This window comes from Tursiops truncatus, chromosome 17, assembly GCF_011762595.2.
Source record: "Tursiops truncatus isolate mTurTru1 chromosome 17, mTurTru1.mat.Y, whole genome shotgun sequence".
In the NCBI taxonomy this organism is placed as follows: Eukaryota; Metazoa; Chordata; class Mammalia; order Artiodactyla; family Delphinidae; genus Tursiops; species Tursiops truncatus.
This window is the reverse complement of record NC_047050.1, coordinates 29230278-29256136: the sequence shown is the minus strand read 5'-3', so window position 1 is coordinate 29256136 and position 25859 is coordinate 29230278. Positions and strand designations below refer to the sequence as shown.

The 25859-nt window shown below is 36.2% G+C and overlaps 1 protein-coding gene across 1 annotated transcript in view; it reads left to right on the top strand.

Annotated features, from left to right (window-relative positions):
- Nucleotides 1-25859, top strand: part of CNGB3 (cyclic nucleotide gated channel subunit beta 3) — a 141381-nt gene that overhangs the window by 70541 nt on the left and 44981 nt on the right. Inside the window, exons 7-11 of the mRNA XM_004319272.2 lie at nucleotides 6356-6406; nucleotides 9137-9223; nucleotides 12236-12300; nucleotides 13037-13159; nucleotides 21496-21637. Of these exons, the coding sequence (XP_004319320.2) occupies nucleotides 6356-6406; nucleotides 9137-9223; nucleotides 12236-12300; nucleotides 13037-13159; nucleotides 21496-21637 (468 nt within the window). The remainder of the gene's footprint in view (nucleotides 1-6355; nucleotides 6407-9136; nucleotides 9224-12235; nucleotides 12301-13036; nucleotides 13160-21495; nucleotides 21638-25859) is intronic.

The following is a 25859-nucleotide window of genomic DNA, read 5'->3' as shown; positions in this document are numbered from 1 at the left end:
GAAATAACACCCAAAAAAGGGGGCACTAATTTCAACCTCCATTAGATGCACAAAGGAGGGAGAAAATCAATATTTGACAAATGGAAAATGACAAAATCAGTAAGGAGAGACTTTTATTTTCAATTTTATAAGAGGTCTTTGCACACATGGAGTGTTAAAACCAAGAAAAATAACCAATAAAAACACACTCAATGGTCTCTATTTAAAATGCATTATCACAAGCTACAAATATAGAGCAGGAACTAATTGCTTTGTTTGTTCAAATGAAGTTTAATGGTTTCTTTAATGTAGAGTAGATAGTTTTAGCCTTTAAACTTGATTACATTTTGCTAAAAGGACTATGCAAGTTGAGTATCCAACCTGAAAGTCTCACTACATTTAGCTATCTATGCAAACTTTGTTTTACACCATCAACTTATTCATTCATTCATTCATTCAACAAACATTTATTAAATACCTATAGTTGACAGATATTCCAGAACTGGAGGATGGAAATATCAATTCCCCAAGGGCTTGAGGGAAAACAGATACCAGATCGAGGTACTAGAGGCCACAACAGAGGGAATTGGGAGGGTTTACAAGTTTTCCACAGCATTTATGTGCAGTATCTTTCTTCTGAGAACGGTGCTGCACAGAGAACAGAACTTTGATTCAAGGGCCAACAAAAGGAGTCTCTTATTTAAAATGTCCTTTATAGACAGCAGGAATAGAGCTGGGAATGACACCATGGACGTTATGTAGATATGAGACTTGCACCCACAACACTTTGCTAAGACTTCCAATCACAATGATCCATGGAAACGCTCAGAGCCTTCTAGTGACCACGTCTATCAGGCCTGTCATTATAGTCAACTGCTTTTGGTCCTTTAGCTACTATTTATAAACTGATCTAGAGAAAATTAACAACTCCCTTCTCTGTGCTCTGCACATTTTACTCACACTTCTGTTATTTAATTGTTAAATAACAATTAAGTTCACTATGATGTAGCAGAAACAAATAGCCCAGGGTCAAATTTCGCCTCTGAAATTAACTTACAGCAATACTTGAGAAAAAAAATTTACCCTTTCATTGTGTACTATCTTTGTCATCCGTAAAATAGAACTAGTACCACCCACCTCATAAACTTATTGTGAAGATTAAGTAAGACAATGTGAACACCTAGCCTAGGGTCTGGCTTCTAGAAGATGAGCAGTGAATTGCTGACTGAATCAAATGAATGAATGTCCACACACTAACTTCCTCTTGTCTCCTATTTGCATAGGTAGCTCACTTTGCTACCTGATAGTAAGTTTCTTGAGAGTAGGGACAGTATTCAATTTATTTCCCTATTCATCCTAGGAATTCAGAGGGTACACTAAAGAATGTTTAAAGGAGTGAATGAATGGCAGTCTTGGTTCAAGGATTTTCTTCCCTTGAATAACAGTTTAGTTTACCTTGTAGTAGTATTATATATTATTATTATTTTGAAACATTTTTATCTGTTCTATGTGAAATTATGGATTTTCTATGAATTATTTAAAAGAAGAGGTAAACAATAAATAAATATAATAATACCTTAGATGAGGGTCTTCAAAGACTATCTGTTTGAAAAAGATTTAAGTGCAATTATCATACCCTTTCTAAAGTAAACTTCCTCAGAATAAGTGTTGCCTGCATAATAATGAGACTTAAAAGAGACAGAGAGAATTAAATAGGGTTACATACTAAAAATAAGTGCCTACAGAGAGACCTTCAAGATGGCGGAGGAGTAAGAAGTGGAGACCACCCTCCTCCCCACAAATACATCAGAAATACATCTACATGTGGAACAACTCCTACAGAACACCTACTGAACTCTGGCATAAGACCTCAGACCTCCCAAAAGGCAAGAAACTCCCCACATACCTGGGTAGGGCAAAAGAAAAAAGAAAAAACACAGACAAAAGAATAGGGACGGGGGCTTCCCTGGTGGCGCAGTGGTTGAGAGACAGCCTGCCGGTGCAGGGGACACAGGTTCATGCTCCAGTCCGGGAAGATCCCACATGCCGCGGAGTGGCTGGGCCCGTGAGTCATGGCCACTGAGCCTGCGCGTCCGGAACCTGTGCTCCGCAACAGGAGAGGCCACAACAGTGAGAGGCCCGCGTACCACACACAAAAAAAAAAGAATAGGGACGGGACCTGCACCAGTGGGAGGGAGCTGTGAAGGAGGAAAGGTTTCCACACACTAGGAAGCCCCTTCACCGGCAGAGACAGGGAGTGGAAGATGGGGGAAGCTTCAGAGCCACGGAGGAAAGCACAGCAACAGGGGTGCGGGGGGCAAAGCGGAGAGATTCCCGCACAGAGGATCGGTGCTGACCAGCACTCACCAGCCCAAGAGGCTTGTCTGCTCACCTGCTGGGGTGGGTGGGGGCTGGGAGCTGAGGCTCAGGCTTCAGAGGTCAGATCCCAGGGAGAGGACTGGGGTTGCCTGCGTGAACACAGCCTGAAGGGGGCTAGTGTGCCACAGCTAGCTGGGAGGGAGTCCAGGAAAGAGACCATTGTTTCGGGGTGCGTGAGGAGAGGGGATTCAGAACACTGCCTAAACAAGCTCCAGAGATGGGCACAAGCTGCAGCTATCAGCGCGGACACCAGAGACGGGCATGAAAAGCTAAGGCTGCTGCTGCAGCCACCAAGAAGTGCAAGCACGAGTCACTATCGACACCTCCCCTCCTGGGAGCCTGTGCAGCCCACCACTGCCAGGGTCCTGTGGTCCAGGGACAACTTCCCCGGGAGAACACACTGCGTGCCTCAGGCTGTTGCAATGTCATGCCGGCCTCTGCCACCACAGACTCACCCCGCATTCCATATCCCTCCCTCCTCCCAGCCTCAGTGCTCCAGAGTCCCCTAATCAGCTTCTACTTTAACCCCGTCCTGTCTTAGTGAAGAACAGATGCCCTCAGACAACCTACAGTCAGAGGCAGGGCCAAATCCAAAGCTGAACCCCAGGAGCTGTGCAAACAAAGAAGAGAAAGGGAAATTTCTCCCAGCAGCCTCAGGAGCAGCGGATTAAATCTTCACAGTCAACTTGATGTACCCTGCATCTCTGGAATAACTGAATAGACGATGAATCATCCCAAAATTGAGGCAGTGGACTTCGGGAGCAATTGTAGACTTGGGGTTTGCTGTCTGCATCTAATTTGTTTCTGGTTTTATGTGTATCTTAGTTTAGTATTTACAGTTTGTTATCATTGGTAGATTTGTTTATTCATTTGGTTGCTCTCTTCCTTTTTTTATATATACTTTTTTTTTTCCTTTTTCTGTTTTTCTGAGTGTGTATGTGTATGCTTTTTGTGTGTTCGTCTGTATGGCTTTGCTTCCACCATTTTTCCTAGGGTTCTGTTGGTCCATTTTTGTTTTTTGGGGTTTTCTTTTTTTTATTTTAGTATAGTTTTTAGCACTTGTTATCATTGGTGGATTTGTTTTTTGGTTTCATTGCTCATTCTTTTTCTCTTTTTTATTAATTTTTAAATTTTTTATTTTTACTAACTTTTTTATTCTTCTTTTAATACCTTTATTTTATTTTATTTTTTCTTTCTTTCTTTCTTTTTCACTCCATTTTCTTCTGAGCTGTGTGGCTGACAGGGTCTTGGTGGTGCAGCCAGGTGTCAGGCCTGTGCCTCTGAGGTGGGAAAGCCAAGTTCAGGACACTGGTCCACAAGAAACCTCCCAGCTCCACGTAATATCAAGTGGCAAAAGCTCTCCCAGAGATCTCCATCTCAATGCTAATACCCAGCTCCACTCAAGGGATAAATATGCTCAGAACATTCTTCCAGAGTTGGAGGATGGGGTCATACTTCAACTTAACTTCTTAGCACTTGATACGTCTGTCTGTTCCATATGTCTGTTCCATATAAGCTTTGAAGGAGCACTTGATATGTGCACTTGATATGTCTGTCTGTTCCATATAAGCTTTGAAGGAGCTGACTCATTATACTCAAGCTTGGTGCATGATTCAGCGTAAACTTGTACATATACCTATATCTGCCTGTGGCTCAGTAAGACATTTTGTTTAAGGGAAAAGAATCATTAAATAAGCATGTCATATATATTCTAATGTATTTCTGTAAAATTTAGTATGTGCACGTGGGTAGAAATTATAGCCAAAAAAATGGGGTGGTGGGGCAGGAATTGGGAACTTGGCTAATAAATCTTAAACATTGTTCAACAGCAATTTAAAATTTTTGAACATGGACAGCCTGGATAATAATTATTAGAAGATGCTGCTTCCATGTGTCCAAGTTATAATACTTTGGTCAAATAATTAATAGTACACAGACAATTTCCTCCTACCTATAAGTGAAATAGAAAAGTATAATCCCAATATTAGCATTAATTCTGAATGTTAACAAATACCTTCCTATTCCTCTATCTCTTACCACACATTTACTGAGCACATGTTGTGTGTTAGACATTGTGTTAGGAACTGAGAAACACAGGATAAATATATTGTCCCTACCCTTTTAAGTAGCTCAGAGTATGAAGCATGGACAGACAAAAGAAAAATGGTGCAATTTTGTGATGTAAGTCATGACAGAGGTAAGCCCTTGGTGCTATTTGATGCAGAGAAAACCAGATAAAGGAGGGAACACCTGGTCCAAATTTTGATGGATTAATTCAAATTATCTGCACACTTTTGTCCCCATAAAAAAGGGAAAAATATGTCCTAAATTCTGGGAACAGCATAGGTAAAGGCATCAAGGTAAGAAACTCTGCTATGCACTGCTAAACAGAATAAGTATAAGATGCTTCAGGAGGTGAGTGAGACAGAGAAAATAGAGCTTTGTATATCATGAAAGGGAGCTTGGATTTTTTTTCTTTAAGTCATGTGAAGTCATAGAATTTGACATAAATAGAATTGTTAATGATCTGATCTAGAGAGACCATCTCACTGCCATTGTAGAACTGATCAAGGAAAGCAAGAATAAAGGCAAGGAAACCAAAGCCAAAAGGAGAAAATAAGCATGAGAAAATTTTAGAAAGGAGAATCAGTAGAACTTGGTTGCTGGTTGGATGAAGGCTAAGGGAGAGTGAGTGGTGTAGGATCACTGACTAGTGTAGATGAGGATCCTCATATGATACTCAATAAGAGGAGGAGCATGGATGGCTTTAGGGGAAATGGAGAATGATGATGAATTCAGGTTTGTTGTAGGTTAAATTTGAGATGAGCAGAACTGCTAAGTGAGGGAGACAATAATCAGTTGTTGGACAGGTCAACAGCTCCAGATACTAATATTAAGTGGAGGTAGAGGTTTGGTAGCATCCACATACATGGTGATCTTTGAAATAATGAAAGTGAATGAAATTTCCCAGGAAGTAAATATGAAGAGAAAAGAGAAGAGGGCTGAATCCTGGGAAATATTGATTTTAAATGGCTAGCCATAGGATGCAAGAAGGACCCTGAGGGGCTTCCCTAGTGGCGCAGTGGTTGAGAGTCCGCCTGCTGATGCAGGGGACACGGGTTCGTGCCCCGGTCTGGGAAGATCCCACATGCCACGGAGCGGCTGGGCCCGTGAGGCATGGCCACTGAGCCTGCTCATCCGGAGCCTGTGCTCCACAAAAGGAGAGGCCACAACAGTGAGAGGCCCGCGTACCACAAAAAAAAAAAAAAAAAAAAAGAAGGACCCTGAAAACTGGAACTGAAGAAGTAAAGTAAACCAAGAATGGCATTACAGATTCTTTGGAAAGAGAAAGTTCCAAGGACAAAATTGTCCCCCAAAAGTCAAATCCTTCAAAATTTTACTCATCTCTTCATGCCTTTACCTATTCATCCACTCAAATATTTATTGGGCTTTTAATATATTATAGTCACTAGTTATATACAGTTGCTAAACAAAATCAACCCTGTCCTGAGATAGATTACCATTTCATGGAATAGACTGATCTTAAATAAATGGGGCAAGACATATATGTATGATTTCAAAATGTGGTGAGTGCCATAAAAGAATGTTAGTATATAAAGGATTCCCTGGGTATGATCATTAGGAGGTTATTGGTGGCTTTCACAATGGTAGTCTTGATGGAATAAGAGAAGTGAGCAAAAGTCAAATCACCACCAAAATTGCCATGAGTTGAAGAATAAATATGAAGAAAGGATGTGGAGCAAAGCAAGGTAGATAACTCTCTTAAGAAGCGTTAGTGTGACAATTAGAGCAATACAAAAAGAAAACAAAGCCAAGGAAGGTTTTTAAATTTATGATATGGGAAGATAGAGCATATTTATAGGCTGATGTTAGAAGGAACTAATAGAAAGGAATAGCTATAAATATTTTTAAAGTGAGAAAATGTTTAATGAAATTGGCTAAAATTAATATGAATTATAAATATAACATATTTCAGGTGGATTCAAATGAACTAAAGAGACACTACTGGAGTTCTACAAAATTTCAGGTAGGTGACTTACAATTCCAAAATTGTTCAACTAATCCATTACAATTTTGACTTTAAGTTCCATCTATAAATTTCTACCAAAAAAAATCTATTTCCTTTAAAAATTGTAGCCCTTGTAACAAAGTTTATACAGGTGAAGTTTTATTAGGCAGAGTTTTTCTTCTCAATAATTATACAATATACTTCCTAGTATGTGCAAATGTGTAATTCAATATATGGGTCTTTACTAGGCAGAACAAAATCTTAGTGCCCACATTTAAATTCCAATTTAAATGTCAACAAAGGAGTATGGGGTGTACTTTGTCTTGTCCATATATAATTCTAGCCTCCAATTCATGTAGCATGATGATGTAAAAGTCTACAAAATTGTTTCTACTCCTATTTCTTTCTTGTTCATATAAGCAAAATATATGCTATGGTATAGCACAGGGAACTCTGCTAAATATTCTGTAATAACCTAAATGGGAAAAGAATTAGAAAAAGAATAGACACATGTATATGTATAACTGAATCACTTGGCTATACACCTGAAACTAACACAACATTGTTAATCAACTATACTCCAATATGTAATTTTTTAAAAATTTTTAATAAAATAATTTTAAAAATAAAACCACTGGAAATTGTTAGAATGGCATACAGCAAAAAAAAAAAAAAGAAGCAATTATTTAGATAACATGGCATCTTCCTTTTCTCAAATAACAGTATAATATTATTTTTTCACCCATGTGTAGTTTTTTCACCCATAATTATTTGCAAAGTACTTTATTATCTTTTATTGTTCCTCCTAACCCCGAGAAATAGGCAGAGATTTGAGGGTGTTCCAAGGTTACCTAATCTGTATGAGTGAACTCCAACCTCACATTTCAAGGACAACACTTTAGTGGCCTCAAATTTTGTTAAAAATACAAATCTCGGTTTAGGTGCCAAATTGTCCCTACTGGCGATCTATGGTGATTAAAATTTCTTTCAATTCGTTTTTATCTCCAATTAATTTTCTCTGTAAAAAACTACCACAGACTTAGACATATTCATAAAAGATCTAAACTACTTTGATGAACTCTACAAAGAGGATGAATAGTTTTGTAAGTGCCACAGACCTTATTCCAAACACTTAATCACTTTCTTGAATTTGAATAAGGGCAACTTAACTCATATATTTAATTTGGGTTCATAAATGTAAACTTTTAAATTTATTTAATTGAAGTCATGCCTTTTGAATTTCCTTAGCACATCCTGTATGTCTTATGGCATTGTATTACACTATTTCTGCGCTTGGTTATTCCACCATTAGATTGTTAACTTCTTGTGGACAGAAACAATATCTTACTGCTATTTCAACCCCAACATGCCTTTGCAAAGTTCCTTGTACAGAGTACAGTGTTGGTCAGTACTTAATTCAATTTTCTACAATTCATTGAGAAATAAATCATCTCTATACAAATCCACATTAATGTATTAATATCACACATGATTAATAACTCTCTGCATAGAAAAGTCAAGTGAGTATGTGAGCAATTGGATCCTGAAATAGCACTAGACAAATCAACAGTTCTGTGCTCCTGCTTCCTTATTTATAAGACATTATTTTAGTAACTGCTCTGTGTACCTCTCAACTTGTTATGTGGCTCAATATCTGTAGGGTAAAATCAATGAGGTTTGATGATATTATGCAATTTTTAAGCCAATTATTTTAGTAAGTAATTTGTTTATAGTAGCCAATGTGTGTTCATTCAAACTGAAAGTCCCATTCCTTTTCAATAGCACTAGGCTTTGAAATTGTAGTACACAATTAATTATCTCAACTTTCCATTTCATACTTATGGCCTTACACAAAACTCTTAACTCCTCTTAATTGTCTTAAATAAATTAAACGTTTTTTTAATGTACCCTGTTTTTCAAGATGACGTAAAAAATAATGAAAATGAATAATTGTCTTATGTAAAAGAATTTTTTATTGTTATCATTGCAATCAGGAAAGTATGCAAATGTTATGTGTCATTTCACAATTACCAGATTAATGGAAGGCCAGAATAATTTAAATACATCACAAATTTAAGATATATTATCTTTAGCTATAATAGTACTTTCAATACCTTCTCCCATCGGAACTGATAACTGTAAATGGGACTGACTTCTTTCCTCTCTTCTCTGTTAGCCTGTACAGTCTCTGATAGATATGTTCACAGCAGTTTATTGTTAGCAATATGATACAAAGTAGACAGTAGTAGAAAGAACTGAAGAGTCTGGATGAACCACCAACAATATAATTAGCCCTCCACACTGGAGAATTGCCTGAAACATAAAAATATATCACTACAATGAATGCCCAATTGTTTCACATAAAATCAAGAATGGGCTTGAGTTTCAGTCCAAAAGCCCCAAGTTTAAAACACTATTAAAATGTATTTTAACAGTAGCAACCATGCCATCTCTTAAATATATGTGACAGCTCAACAAAATCCCAGAAAATGCAGTGCTGAACCCAAGATCAGATGAATGAAGCTGGAAATGAAATTCATTGGAAGTAGGCTATGAAGTAGTGTTCTTGTTTTCAGGGTGCTAATACACCTTTCAGTGACACCATGCATATGAAACTGAAGGCAAGTTTGTATTAAGCAACAAATAAATCATGGTGACTGGTCAGCCTTTACATACATTGGTATAAATAAATTCATGTCCTAAAAAGCATGTAAACACAACATAATTGTGAATGTGTTCTTCCAACAGTTGGATGTGGCATCAATAATGCCATTTGATGTTTTCTACCTCTTCTTTGGGTTTAATCCAATATTTAGGACAAATAGGATGTTAAAGGTAAGATAACTATACTTAACTGTCTTCTTATAATAATGGAAATCTCAAAGTACTTTAAAATATCCTAAAAGTATCATATTCTTAATTTTTCGTAAACTATCCTCCATTTTTGTGCCCTCATCAATGCTAAGAATTTTAAAAGCTGAATGAAGGAAAAATATCCCTATTTCTACTAATGGAAGTTGCTTTTGGTTGTTTTGAGTCTATATCTCATAACAGCTATTTTTATAACTTAAAATAGGAATGCTTTTATATTTTGAAATACAGCTATAATTACAAATGAATATTTTATAATTTTATTCTATTCCACTTGTCACTATTTATTACATAGTCACTGAATGCCTGCAATACTGGCTGTAAAATGAGGGTATTAGTTTAGCTGACCTCTAAGTTATCTCACTCATCAAAAATTCTATAATTATAGAAAAATGTAAGCACAGTTTTGCATAACAAAATTATTTATATACTTAGATACAACTCAAATGTCCATCAAGAGGGAAATAGTTAAATACATTGCAGTATATCTATAGAGTACTTTGTAATGCAAAAATAAAGAGGAAGTTTTCTATGAAAGACCTCCAAGACAAACTGCTCAGTTAAAAAAAAAAAGCTAGTTACAGAACAGTTTATAGAACAATACTAACTTTTGTAACAGAAAGGGGAAAATATTCTATTTTTCTATATTACATAAACAGTGGAAGACTACCCAAAAAATCTAATAAAAATGGTTAACTGAGGTAAGGATGGGAAGCTGGAGGGAAAAGCAGGATGGGTAGGGGCAGGAATAGGAGAAAAGGCTATGAAGGTATATATTTCCTATTGTTTTTGAACTATGTGAATGTATTACCTATTCAAAAAGGTTCTAAGACATAAATATTTTATAACTCATAGCTTTATCAGATACCTAAGAGGAATCTGAGGAGAGTCAGGATGTGAAATTTCATATAAATTTTTAATAATAGCAACGATAGCTTGTATTTCCAAAGACAGCCTTCTTAAAAGGAACACCAAAGATTTTATCAGTTTTAGGTGGTTATCGCTTTGACACCTTGGGTAAACAAGATGACATAATCTGGAGACTCGGGTGGATCCTAACACAGCTGCAGCTGATATCTGTTGAATACATACTTGTAGCTACATACTTTGTTAAACCTCGTATTCATTATCTCATTTATTCCTCCAAACAACCTCATTTTAGAGATGAGGGAAATGAGAATTAGCAGAGTAAAAAAATCTGTCCAGACACACTCTGGTGAGTGGCAGTATCTGGATTCTATCACATATTTTTTCTGACTCCAAATTCCTTACTATAATCAGAAGGGCAAATAAACTTCAGGCTGAAGGAGCTTTCCTTCCACACCCATGATTTTTCCAAGTCAAGAGGGACCTTACTCTATATTCTCGTCCATCCAAGACAGCTCTAGAGACTTCTGTTTTGACCACAGAATGTAGGTCTAGACTGAGCAGAACTTAACGTTCCCAGCAGCTTGGTGGGCTGGCCATCCATCATCAAATTTCTAGTGCAGAATGGATGTTTCTGGAGGCCACTGCTCAGAGGTAACCAACTTTGAGAGAGACTCAGGTTCCTATGGATTTGAGTGTTTGTCTGGCATTATAATAAAAATTTATAAAATGCTAACTCTTCAAACCCCATCTCTGTGTCCCTTCAGTGTCCAAAAACCTACTCACTATATTAGGTAGTTTTTTTTATAACATAGGAGATCCTGAAAGCCAACATTAATCTTCTTTACATAACCCCACAGTCCAGTCATCTTCACATAAGTGTGTCATTTTAATGTGCAGTTCTCTAGGGAAAATATCATTTACCTATCTCCAAATTATATATGAGAAAACAAATTAAGAATATAAATTTTCTCTACAGTGAACACTTAAGCTAAATTTTAAAATGTGCCTTTGTGAAAACTTCTGTTAAGAGCACAATAAACAAGTTACCACAAATTGAAATTATCTTAATCTGAATGCTTAATGGATGTTTCCTACTCAGGAATTCTGGATAAAGAAATCATTTGTGTATATTTCTAGTTAAATAGTCATTGCTATTATAGCTGTTTTCTAATTCCAAATGTTCTATTACAGTCTTATCTACATTGGATGAAATTTTGAACTAAATAATCTTTGAACTAAATAATCTCTAACAGCCCTTCCTATCTGTAAGATCCTATGAGTCTAAGTACATTTTCTTATTGTCCCCAATTTACAGATGAGGAAACCAAAGTACAGAAATATTAAGTGACTTTTCCAAGGTCGCACAGTTAATAAATGGCAGAGAGGAAATTGGTGTTTGGCTCTGGATTTCATGCTCTTGCTCTTGCATTTTACAGCTTATAGATTAAAAAGAGAAAGTAGAGGGTAAGAGTGCATGTAGGGAGTATCTGTTGCTATAGAAGTGGGTGTAAGCAGAAGAAAACCTTGAGGCAAATAACAACTGTTTGGATTAAATGCATATAAACTCTCTATGTCTTTGAACAATGTCAAGAATAGATAACAAATGCTAATATTAATTGAACTTCGAATTTTGTTGAAATAAATACACATTTAATGCAACTTGCTTAAAAACAATGCTAGTGTTGAGCAACAGGCCTTAACACCTATTTATGATTTCAGTGTATTTTATTATGCTTTTACTATCTTACTTATGTTTTGGGGGGAGGTATGATTTTTAATTATTGTAAAATAAAGTTCTACCACATGCTTTAAAAAAGAAAAAAAAGGAAAGAAATGTTTTTAAGCTTGATTTTCAACAAGCATTACAAACAAGACTGTAACTAGAGGGTAGAAATAAAATAAAGCAAGAAGCTCTGAAAGTTTGGCACCTTGTTAAAATGCACTACCTGGAGGAAAATACCACTGACAGACCTTAGTTTTTTTAAGACATGAATAGAATTATTTTCAGTAACAAATAAAGTCTATTTTATATTGTTTTATTTAAATATAATAGATGTATTTAAGACTAATGCACTTTTGGATTTCTTTTGCTTGTTTTCTACATAGTACACTTCATTTTTTGAGTTTAATCATCACCTAGAGTCTATAATGAACAAGGCATATATCTACAGGTAAAGTATAACTCAATGTACTTCAGGGCTGGGAGAGAGAGCAATGGTGAAATATTTTAGACAGGACTTGGGAAGAATATGGCCTCCCTGCAAAAGAGAAGGGAATAATCTCAGATTTGGGGCTATGTAAAATATTGGGCTGTGTTCTAAAGTAGATTTGAACATTTTGAAGTAAGATAAAAGTATGAAAATTATATTAGATTTTAGAAGAATACAAGACTGAAAAAGAGGATATATTACCTGCTTCAGTCAGAACAAAGACAGAGAAATGTGCTCTTTCACAAGTTTTTACATCTCTCTCATGACAATTCATTCTAGTCTGAATTTTCATTCATTTGCTGTTCTGAACTTAACTTGCCCAGAGACCTCTAGTCAGTTAATCGTAGCATAAAATCCCATGAGCTTTTCAGAGATATCCAGTGAAATCAGCATGCTGTATTTTACGGGACTCAAAGTGGAGAGGTGACCCTGGAGGCATATCTTTCAGGGAGTTGACTCATACCATTTGTGAAAAGAGAGGATTTTTTTTTTTTCTACTCTTGTCAGTCCCAGTCAAGACACTGCAGTCAGAAAACATGTGAAGGCACCATGATTTTATATTGTACTAATGAGAGTTAACAGTTCACAAATTTAAAGCAAGGAGATTCAGCAGAGACTTTAAGGAAAATAAAATGTTAAAATAGGCTGTATTCCAGAAACAACATGAGTCTTACTTTGCATTTATTCTCCTTGCCAGAGGCATTCGAACAACTGGATACTTGCTCTTTACTCTGCACATTAATGCCTGTATGTATTATTGGGCTTCAAACTATGAAGGAATTGGAACTACCAGATGGGTGTATGATGGTGAAGGAAACAAGTAAGTTTTAATTTTGAAGGAAATGTTTATTGATTATTCTTAATTTTATGTTTCAGTTTGAGCTTTCTTAAGCTAGTGTTTTTTGAAACTGTAAATCACAATCCATTAACTCTTTATTAGCAGGTCAGTATGTTTTTAAGTGAAAGAGGATAGAATAGAGGAGGACAGAATAGAAATTATCCTAGTCTGTCATACCGAGTAGGGTGCGTGGGTGTGGGTGTGGGTGTGTGTGTGTGTGTGTGTGTGTGTGTGTGTGCCCTGGATTAACCTGTAGAATGCATTTCTTACTCAGGATCATGAACAAAAAAGTTTGAAAGTCTGTGTTTAGACAGCTGAGTGGTAAGGTAACTTTTAATAACTCCTATGATGATTGTTAGTAATGAAGAATGTTAATTATTTGGAGGGCAGATGCAGTGGCTAATTAGTTTACCACTGAAGAGCTTTATGGGTTTATGAGTCAGCTATAACCACTAACTCAATTAAACACAAAGTAACAAGGATCATATACTAAACTTGGCAATTAGATATGCAAGTACCCTGAGAATAAGAGATTGTCTGAAAATTTTGGTACAGTAGAATCAGGGCTCAATAATGGCAACTGAGTTATTTAATAGTGAAATTTCCTTTTGGTAGATACAAAGGCCTGGCATAAAGTAGATTCCACTAACTTTCTGCTCCAGTGAAATGACATTGAGCCTACTATAAAGCAATGTCCTTACTGGAAAATAACAGGTCCCAGCATGACTTTGAAGGGCAACTCACAGCAGCCTTGGGAAGGAAAGCAATTATAGGATAGAGCAAAAACAGTAAAGATACCTCACAAAATTACACCCTAGCTAGAGTGAGCAGGATGTGAATGAGGGATTATAACATTTTTTGAACTTTTAACCAGAACTAATTTTAAAAATTTAAAGTCAGAAGGCCCACTGATCGGGGAAATACACACACACACACAAACACAAACACACACACACACACACACACACGAACACACACAACAAGAAGAAAGTGTATAACCAAATCTATAAGTAATTCCCTTTAGAATGTGAATTAAATATGTATTTAGTTTAATATAAGTAACTACAAAGAAAACTGAGTAAGATACCAACTATATTAAATATTGCCTAGAAGTATGTAATTCAACATCATTAGACCCATAGGTCTGATAAGTGTTTTTATCAAATTAGCAAAATAATATACAGTTGCCATCCAGAAAAAGTGGAGCTATTTCTCTTTTCGTACCTGGATGCCTTTCTGCAGCATTTCTAGAGAATATATCTTGTTCCCAGTGCCTAGAACATTGTTAAGTATATAACATACACTCAGTATATGTTAGGTACTTAAAGAAGGCAAGAAGGAAGTTTCTTTACTCTCTCTTCCTACTTGTCTTCTTTAAATACTTAACATATAGTGAGTGTGTGAGAGAGAGTAAAGAAAAAAGGAAGGAATGACCAAATCCATATTATAACAAGAAGAAAGAAACCTCAGTTTCAACCCATAAGAAATTGAAGCTACATTGTTCTAATATTTTAGACGTCTAATTCCAGCTACAGTGTAGACCAGATATTCAAAGCCCTCTCACTAAAATACAAGAAGATAAACTACTTGAAATTTTTGTTGTGTTAGTTATTGCAATTACTTGTTATAAGATACATTTCTACATAAATTATAATCACAACAGTTTTCAATGATTGCTAAACTCTCTAGAAAGTAAAAGGAATCTCCAAAGTCTAAAAAACAAATGTGCGTACTGAAGCTGGAGTAGAGTGGTAAGATAATCACTAAGGAACAGGAATAGAGAAGATAACTTCTGAATCAGTAGAATAAAAAAAAGATAAGATTGTAGAAACAACTTAAAATATATCAGTAAGCAGAATAAGTTAATATGAATTAAATTCACCACCTAAAAGAGACTGTCAAATAATATTAGTCAAAATAGACTTTAAAACAAAAATTATTTTAGGGATAAATAAGGTTATCATATAATGGTAAAAGTTTCAATTCACTATCAATATTTACCAGTTCTAAATGTGCATGCACCTAATGCAAAGTACTTATGATGAATCAAAGAAATTCATAAAGCAAAAATTATTAGAAGGAAGAGAAATTTGCAAATACACCATCAAAGTGTGAGACATCAACACACAACTATTGACTGATCAAGCAACCACAGACAATCAGTAAAGATATAAAAGATTTGAGAACCCATTAAAAAGCTTGATTTAACAAATATAAATGGAACTTTGTACCCAAGAATTAGAAACCACTCATTAATTTTTTAAATTTTTTTATTGAGTTATTGTTGCTGTACAATATTATATGTTACAGCTGTACAATATGAGTCACAATTTTTAAAGGTTATGCTCCATTTATAGTTATTGTAAAATATTGGCTATATTCCCTGTGTTGTACAATATATCCTTGTAGCTTATTTTACACATAATAGTTTGTACCTCTCAATCCTATCCCTATAACATCCCTCCCTCCTCCCCTCTCCCCACTGGTAACCACTAGTTTGCTCTCTATATTTGTGAGTCTGCTTCTTTTTTGTTGTATTTACTAGTTTGTTGTATTTTTTAGATTTCACATATCATACAGTATTTGTCTTTCTCTGTCTGACCTATTTCACTTAGCATAATGCCCTCCAAGTCCATCTATGTTGTTGCAAATGGCAAGATTTCATTCTTTATAATGGCTTAGTATTCCAGTGTGTGTTAATGGACACTTAGGCTGCTTTCATATCGTGGCAATTGTAAACAACACTACTATGAACATTGGGGTGCAGGTATCTTTTTGAATTAGTGTTTTCGTTTTTGTTTTTGATATATGTCCAAGAGTGGAACTGCTGAGTCATATGGTAGTTCTATTTTTAACTTTTTGAGAAACCTCCATACTGTTTTCCACAATGGCTATACCAACTTACTTTACCACCAACAGTGTACAAGTGTTCCCTTTTCTCCACATCCTCGCCAACATTTGTTATTTGTGCTCTTTTTGATGATAGCCATTCTGACAGGTGTGAGGTGATATCTCATTGTAGTTTTGATTTACATTTCCCTGATGATTAGCAATGTTGTGCATCTTTTCATATATCTATAGGCCATCTGCATTTTCTCCTTGGAAAAAGAAACCACTCATTCTTCTTAATTACTCATGGAAAGATTACAAAAAGTAGTCATTTTCTAGGCCAAAAAGCAAGCCTCAATACATTTCACAGCACTGGTATGATACAGCCCCCATTCTCTGCTGCTTTAGACAGGAGGGTTCTCACCCAAAACCAAAGGTCCAATAATCCTGTTACCAGCTGTCAGGGACACATCCTTACAAATAAAATGTCTTTAAAAGCAGCATTTATATGTATTTTAAGATAATTTGCAAATGGCAGTTATTAACATACTTACATTTTCCCACAGTTTTTAAGCATCACCTGCCCCTTCTATTATTCCATATTACCCTTTGACCGTGTAAGCTTAAAGCATTTTTTTAGTTAACCCTCGTGATGGTTTCTGATGACCTATAAATTGAAGGTTGCTTATGAAGTCACTGGACTTGTAAACTTTCTCCTAGTTAGAATTATGCAGCAACTGTGGGGCATAAGTGGAGCATTTAAAATGAGTCATTTATTACTATTTTATTAATCCTCATCAGAATAACAATGTCTGTTCATTTCAATAGAAGACAAGAAGTCATTTTCATTTCTACTAAGTAGATGGCATCCTTCATTTGACTGTGGAATTTGACAAAGTAGGAAATGGCTTACTTAGCTCAAAAGGAAAACATAAGTAGTTAAGGTTATTTGGTACCCAGAAATGTTCCCAATGTCCCTTAATCCATATATACCCCAATTTATTTATTTTCTGACATAAATTTCCCAGCGTGCACAAACCTCTTAGCAAATACCTAGCACATAGACCGTCAAAAGAAAGAGTAAAAATAGCAAGCAAGTTTGTCATGGGAATCATGATTTTAGATGGGATGGAGAAAGAGTCAGAATCTCCATATCTTAGTGTTAGGGAAAATTAGGATAACTTACTCCCTTCTTTTTACACAGGAGGAAGATGAGACCAGGGTAGATGAAGGTATTAACTCAGGGTCCCCTAGATACTTCAGTTCAGACAATCAAAAAAAAAAAAAAAAAAAAAAAAAAAAAGAATGGTCTTTACACTAGACACTTAGAAAAATGTAACAAAACCTCCAGAACAGCAGAATTCAGTTGACCAGAAGGGAGATGAAAGGCAGCTGGCAGCATGTATAGAAGGGGATTGCATAGATGTGCTCACAGATACAGCCTTCCTATGTTCTTAAGTCTAAGTATGCATAACCTTTCACTTATTCTTTCAGGTCATTTAACAAATATATTACAGTCCTATTGTGTAATACCTGTCTTTGAGGAGTTTATCTTCTAATGAGACCGTTCTCCTCCATATACGATGCCTTCAGTGATAAATTTACAGAAACCTAGAACTAAGATGGATTGGGGTAGTTTAAAAGTCCAGTCATAAAGTATCAAATTGGGTACTTTTAAAAGTTGCATGTCCCACTACACATCCACCACAATGGCTAAAATTAAAACGACTGACAGTACCAAGTCTTGGGGTAAGAATATGAAGGAACTGGAACTCATACATTGTTGGAGAGATAAAATCTGACAGTTTCTTTTACAACTAAATATAACACCTACCTTAAAAACAAAAATTGCAAGCCTAAATATTTACCCAAGAGAACTGAAAATATATGTCTAAAAAAATTATATAAGTATATTCATAGAATGTCTATTCACAAGAACCAAAAACTTGAAACAGCCTAGGTGTTCATCCACAGGAAGATGGATAAACATACTGTGCCATAGTCATTCAAGGGATAGTGCTTAGCAATAAAAAGGAATAAAGTACTGATACACACAAAAACACACCTAATCTCAAAAACATTATTTTGAGTGAAAGACATCTTACACAACAGTGTATATACTGTGTAATTTCATTGTGTGAAATTCTACAGCAGGCAAAACTCATCTGAGACAGAAAAAAATTAGAACAGTAGTTGCCTGTGCGGGCAGGGATTGACTGGGAAAAGAGAGCTTTTTGGAGTGATGGAAATGTTCTCTGTCTTGATGGGTTTCTGGGTTACACAGGTGTACGGGTTGGTCAAAATTCATCAAATAGTATCAGATAGTATACTTAAGATTTGTGCTTTCAATGTATGTTCAAAATTTTAAAATAACTCTTTACCAATACTTAACTCTAGTACATATATTTTTTTCTGAAGTATATTCTAACATATATATATATTCTGAAGTATATTCTGAGTTTTATATATATATAAATATTCTGAAGTACTGTATTTAGGAGGAAGTGTCTACTGTCTGCAAATTACTTTGAAATGCATCCAAAAAATAAGATGGATTGATGGATGGAAAATGGAGGAATATGTGACAAAGAAGGTAGAGTAAAATGTTCATAATAGAGTCTAGGTCATGGATATACGGTGCTCACTGTGAAATTCTTTCAGTTTTTCTGTTTGTTTGAAATATTTCAAAACAAAATGTTGGGGGAAAAGTTTAATGCTGCATTTGTTTCACAGAGGAAGAATTTCTATTTTCGCACTAAATTTTTTTTATGGTTTTATGTCAAGTTCTGCCTTAGTGCTTTAACTTGGGGCTGTATATATAGAGCCTGTAAGACAGCTCATGTATTAAATCAGCCAGATAGAATCTCCTTGAAAAGATCTATCTGCCCAGGATGTAAATATTAGAGGTGGATACACTTGACTAATTAAGCTAATCCTAGAAAATCAATAAGATGCCATCTAATTAAATTACAAATCTTACCTTTGGTTGTGCATGTCTGGCTGTAAGACATGACTGAGAAAAGAATCCCAAAATAAACCTCAAAGCATCCGGGCAGAAAACTTCCAATTAACATAGCAGACTGTTTCAGTATGAAAAAATAGTTTGAGGCTAACCCTTCAGATTTGGAAAATCAATGCCTAAGTTCTACATTTAATTGCTATTTTCTAACATCCATAAATAAGAAAATGAGAGAAAGTAATTCATGTGTTTGCTCCTCTTAACACTGGAGGGACTTTGTAGGGTATAGTAATCTCAACACTTGAAATGGAATTGCCATGTAGGGAGAGAATCTGGTCCCTGTCTCACTCTTGGGCTGTATTGGGGTCAATAAATTTCCTTAATTCAAAGAGACCCACAGGTCCAGGACCTGTGATAACACTAAATCAGGTAACAGGAAATTATAAATTGGAATTGAAAAGTTAAAATGCAATCCATAAAATTCATTCCATACTTCTTCAAGGTGGTTCTCTTTGACATCAAGTTCACTATAATATTTGTAAGTCTAAGGAAGCCTGCTAGAAAAACTATTGCAGAGTAGTAATATTTTTATTCTCTTGGCACAGAGGTTTCAAACCTTACCAAAGAGTTAATTCTTTGTCTGTTCCTATATCTACCAGGTAAAACAAACAGACAAACAAAAACTCAGGTCCTTCGAAAGGTGTCGAATATCAAAACAAGTGATTTCTTTCTAGATCTGTTTTTATTTGAATACTGACTTTAACTGCAGTTTGATTCTTTCTTTGTAAACCTCAAATTCTTAGTATTTGAAGATCTGAAAATTGTAATCTATTTTCACAAGAAAAAGACCATCCTTGTTCAAAGACAAATGTACCATTACTTAAATTGCAAATGTTTATGTCGCACACCCAGACAAGAAATAAAAGCCTGACTAGGGCAGGATTCTGTAAAAAGTGCTGCTTTTCTGTGTTTACTCTGGAAACTAGAGTAAACCCACTAAATCCAAATGTCTCTCTGTAACAACATCTGAAGATGGTCTCTATATATGGGATATTTTTCTTCAAGGATTCAGTGGAAATGTCTGATCCAGACCATGTTAACAGAGCTGTATGGAATATACCCAGTAGTATACCTAATTGTGTACCAAAATTACAATATATATATATATACAATGGGGTTGTAATACTAACTTCTATTCCCACCTCACTCTGGATACATGAAACCCTTGATCAAATATAGCTAAGTGAATCTTATATGTTCTGTCCTAATCTTTATCATATTCTTTTCTGTTGCCCTGGTTCATGATGTTCTTCCCATCTGGGCTATTATGATCTGTCTCTCCATTTGCAACTGCACGAGTTAGGTACAGAATCTTTACCAAGTATATTTCTGAGCATAATTGGTTATCTTCAATACTAAATTTCTAGATAAGTTACCTATTACACCCAAGAGTAATTCCCCTTTTAAGATATAACTCAGTTTTCCTCTGTCTCTGCCACGGTTTATATATTCAATAACATAATAAGATATGAGTAGAAAATAGAGAAGTATATACCTACTTGCTCTACTTCCCATAAGTAAAAAATAACTGGTTCTAAACTGTAAAGGGCTCTCCCATCTCCATAAACACATTTGTTGTCTATGATATTCCTCACTAATCACTAGTGGGGTAGTTTAAAGGTAGCCTCACATCCTTTACTGTTCCTCTTATTGAGAGGTATATTCAAATATCCCTTCCCTTGAATCTGGGCTGGTCTTAGGGACTTGCTTGGCAAATATACATGGCAAGAGATTAAGACATTGCAGGGCTTCTGAGTTATAAGAAGCCTTATAGCTACTGCCTGGGCTGCTATCACTCTGGGGGAAACCAGCCACCAGACAAAAAGTCCATCTACCCTAAAACTTCCATGCTGTAAGGAAGCCCAAGCTAGACATAAGGAGAGACCGAATGAAAATACCCAGCCAGCCCCAGCTGTTCCAACCATTCCAGCCCAGGCTCAGACCGTGAGAGAAGATACCCTGGGCATTCCAAACAGATATAACATGGAGAACAGAGGAACCCCGTCAACAGTTAGAACCAAGGCCTCAGAACTTTGGCCTCAATCAAGTCCTCCCAGTTTTCTCTAACTATTCAAGTCACCTGAGGGTCCACTCATCATACAGCATGGATGAGCCATCTCTGGGGGGCCTTTTACAAAATACCTGACCCACAATATGATAAGCCTAGTAAAATAGTTGTTGTTTTATACCACTAAACTTTAGGGTGATTTGCTTTGCAGCGAGAAATAAGTGGAACAGCTAGTAAATACCATCCTTGGGTTTGTTTAGTCATTTCACAATGTTTATCAAGAAGTTTACTTTAAAAAAGAAGTTTACATTAGTATACATGGTATTTGCTAATGCTGCCTACAGAAAGAAAATCCCGATTAGCAGGAAATATGTTAAAATCTAGTAGTAATCTATATTCCCAAGCATAGTGGCATTTTACCGTTATAGTAAAGAGCAAAATGTATATCTTCTCTTTTCACAGGTATCTGAGATGTTATTATTGGGCAGTTCGAACTTTAATTACCATTGGGGGCCTTCCAGAACCACAAACTTCATTTGAAATTGTTTTTCAACTGTTGAATTTTTTTTCTGGAGTTTTTGTGTTCTCCAGCTTAATTGGTCAGGTAAACTGAGATGTGAATCCCTGGATATACAATGCTGTCATTTTTGAAAGTCTAACAAGTCTTTATAAACTTTACAGAGAAAAAATCAAAATCTATCTGGTGGGTTTTTTTTTTTACTAATTTCCATCTATTTTGATGAATTGAATGGGGAGGTAAATAGATCAACATTGTCTTTCAATTTTTAAACCATCAAATTTTTCAGAAGACTTGTACACAATGAGTGTTGCGTTAGACTCTCAGAGGGTCACGTTTCTAAGTTAACTTCTTATTTGGTGTTTCCTGAAAACTTTAGAAGCTCTCTTTTTTTACTTAAACTTCAAATATTGTCATAAAATCCCTGGCTTAAAATCAACTTCAAAAGTCATTTAAACCAGAGGCTACCAAATGCTGTCTAAATTAATTTAATTAAAAAATCATTGGTTCATAAACGTTTATGATATCTCCTTGCCTTATTCTCAAAGAATCACAGTCTAGTAAGAAAGTAAAACAAATACCCAAATAACTCTATTGCAAGGTAGATGCCATTTGCAAGGGATAGAGCCCAACACCTTTGTAAATTCCCAGATTCACAAGAAATAAAAAGCTCGCAGCATAGCATCTTTAGACGTTATACTTCCTTGTAAGGTACTTTACATATTATATGTCTGAGAGCAAAAGCCATGTTGAGATTTGTGTACGGGGTAAATAGTTAGACAAAATCACAAAATGATTATTACCACTAGATAAATTATTGGTTCCCACTCACCACACTGACAGTGGTAAGAATAAAACTCATGTTTTAACAAAATTTAGCAATGAAAACTATTCATTATAATATTTGAAGCTGATAACAAATATAACTCAAATCCTACATCCATGAATGTCAAGGGGCTGCTATCCTTGGTAAGTTCCAGAGGAGAGTTTGAAAGCTCTGTATTAGGTCAGAAAAGGGAAGCTTCCCAGGAGGTTTCATAGAGGAGAATGTATTTAAAAAACCAGATAGGATTCAGTAGTTATAGACAGATAGTTCAATCAATCAGAAACAGTGTGTGAAAGATAATGATAAAGCACAAGATACATTTGAGAAAATAGAAGAAGTACCAGAACGATGGGAGTGAAGGACACCTATAAATAAGGTTAGAGATGTATGTAAGGACAAGATATTTTAAGGGCTCTGAATGTTAAATTAAAGATGTTGAACTTTATCCTAAGGGCAATGGGAAATCAGCCAGGGAAGGATTTTTAACAAATAAGAGATTTAAGGAAGATTAATCAAATATAATATAAATTGGAAGGGTCATACAGTTTTAAAATGTAGGTTTTATTATCATTTATGGATGGTGAGGCCAACAGATCAGGAGACCATTTACATTGAAAAGACAGTCTGTTATACAAACAGATCCAAGAAGAGGGGGTCACACCTTGCCAATAGGGCTACATAGGGAGGCACAAGGAAAGGAACTGATCAAGCAGGGTAAGGGGGTTTAAGATTGGTGAGTTCGGATAATTTCAGCAGGTGCTGGGGTGTAGGGACTGTCTCTAGTTGTCTGGTACCTGGCCCTGGAGTAATTGGGGCAGGTGGATAGTAGCCTAGAATATGAGAGCCCAATAAAGAAGGCTGTTGGGAGTATGGGCTCAGGGTTGGCTATTTTGCATATGAAAGGCACACTCCCAGTAGCTTGCTATCTTTAGGAATCAGCTAACTCTGGGAGGGATAGTCACAGAAATCAAAGAATCAAAATACAGAAAATAAAAAAACATGGTGCTCAGGGATATGGCAACTTCAGCCTGAACATGGTAATCGAATAGAGAGAGAGACTGTAAAGGAAACTCTATTTAGAAAATGTTTAGGTTTGGAAAATGAACACCAAGCAGTTAAAAACTACAAGCACAAATTATAATCTTACTGCCTGGGGAGATTACATTAACAGTGATTGAAAATAGGAAGCTTGCGGAGACTTCCCTGGTGGTGCAGTGGATAAGACTCCATGCTCCCAATGCAGGGGGCCTGGGTTTTATTCCCCCCACATGCATGCCACAACTAAGGAGCCTGCCTGCCTGCCTGCCGCAACTAAGACCCAGTGCAACCAAATGAATAAATAAATATTAAAAAGAAAATAGGAAGCTTGTTTATAGAAAAATGCAATTAATTTGAATATAAATGGCAAAAATCATATTATTTAATAAATTTTTATAAAATATATGTGAGGTAGCCAGACCCCCTTCAATGTTTTCTCAGTTTTGCAGTTGAGTCAACCCCAGTTTAAAGAGATTAAGAGGCAACCCTAATTCATACATGTAATTCATAGTCATATGATAAGGCCATATCATATTGATAAAAATAGTAAAATCTAACATGTATTTAGCACTTACTATGTCCAAGGAAATTTTTACAAGATTAAAAACTATGTCCAGCTCCAGTTAAAATTCTGTTCAAAGTGGTCTTTGGACTAACAGTAGAAGCATCACCTGGGAAATTCAAAATTCAGGCCTCACCCCTTACCTACTGAGTCAGAATTTGCATTTTAATAGGATCTTCAGGTGATTTATATGCACATGAAAGTTTGAAAGGGCAGCTTTATACCCCACACTGCACCTGCCTTTACAGTGACTTTTTTTTTTTTTTTTTGCGATACGTGGGCCTCTCACTGTTGCGGCCTCTCCCGTTGCGGAGCACAGGCTCCTGACGCGCAGGCTCAGCGGCCATGGCTCACGGACGCAGCCGCTCCGCGGCATGTGGGATCTTCCCGGACCGGGGAACGAACCCGTGTCCCCTGCATCGGCAGGCGGACTCTCAACCACTGCGCCACCAGGGAAGCCCTACAGTGATTTTGAGGACCCAAGGAACAAGAAGAAATATCAAGCCGCTAAACATGTAGGACTAGAGCCAAAAAGAAAGATTGAGGCAGGAGATAGAGATTTGTGCCTTAACTCTCACAGTGAATTAAATAAAGGTGCTGAGAAGGAGAACAGTTAGAAATGAAAGTAAGAAAGCCCTGGACAAAACCTCCACTTGTTCAAAATTCCCGTATATAACCACGCCAAGAACTACACCCTGGATGTGATCATCTCATTTTAACTGCAATATTCTATTCTCACATACAACTCAGAGAGAGTGACCTTTTCTTCCTCTAATCTGGAACACACATCATAGAATATATGTCTTCTTCATCTGCACCATCAAAATTCAGCATTGCACATAAAACATTCAGATTACTGTCACTACAAATTATCCGCCCCCAACACTGATCAATAATGCTTTTAATTGTCCTTGGATCCCAATTTAAAACTCTATTAACTTTCCCAACCCAATCTCTGATCTCCCAGTTCTCAAGGCCTTAGGTGACTGGGTAATGTTCATCATCTGTCAGAAATGGCTTGGAAAAAGGAGATCTAGGAACTGAGGTTGTTGAAGAACAGCCCTCGAGGAGTAGGTTAGAAACTGAAAAAGTATCCAGTTTGACTCTCTGCATAGCTACTCGGCAGACACTTTTGACAAGCAGAAGAACCTATTAACTCTGAAATGGAAACCGAGGAAGGCATCACAATAAAAGAGCCATTTGATCTAGATCTCAAAAAATGAGTAGTTTTTCCATAAGCAGAAAAGGCTCAGCTACTAGAATGAATGAGCGAAAGTGACGCCCAGGTTTTCCTCTGTATTATAAACCCATAGTCAAAGCAAATTTACAACCACTTGCTTCCCTCTATGTGAGATGAAGAGTCAAGCTATATATCTTTTCTGTGCTGAGGCCTTAAAGATCAGCTTTTAACCTAGAGTGGGTTTTCATGGCTGAGTTATAAACATCCGAGAACTAAAACCTGACAGTTCCTTAAGTATTGTCACAGCAGTAGATGATGCTTCAGTAATTTCAGCACATTTCAACTTCTGCTGAATACTATGCCTTAAGCATAATGAGATTTGATTCTATCTGTCTAAGCAACACAAAGGGAAGTATAGAGGTTGCAGTTTCATGATGAATTGAGTCTATATAGCCAGCCACACTGCAAAATCTATGAAGGATGCTTTCTAAGCGAGACTCACCAAAATGGACTAGCCGTTCTGCCAGGTAATTGCTCAACTTTCTTTGCACATTTCTTGCATAAGCACAGCTATATAATTTTTAAAATATCAACTAACATCTTTGCAGTAATATACAAGTTTGCAAAGAAGATTGTGTGCAGTCACATGCATTATGTGACTGAATCCTCACAGAAACCTCACATGGTAGGTAAAACAGGTTCT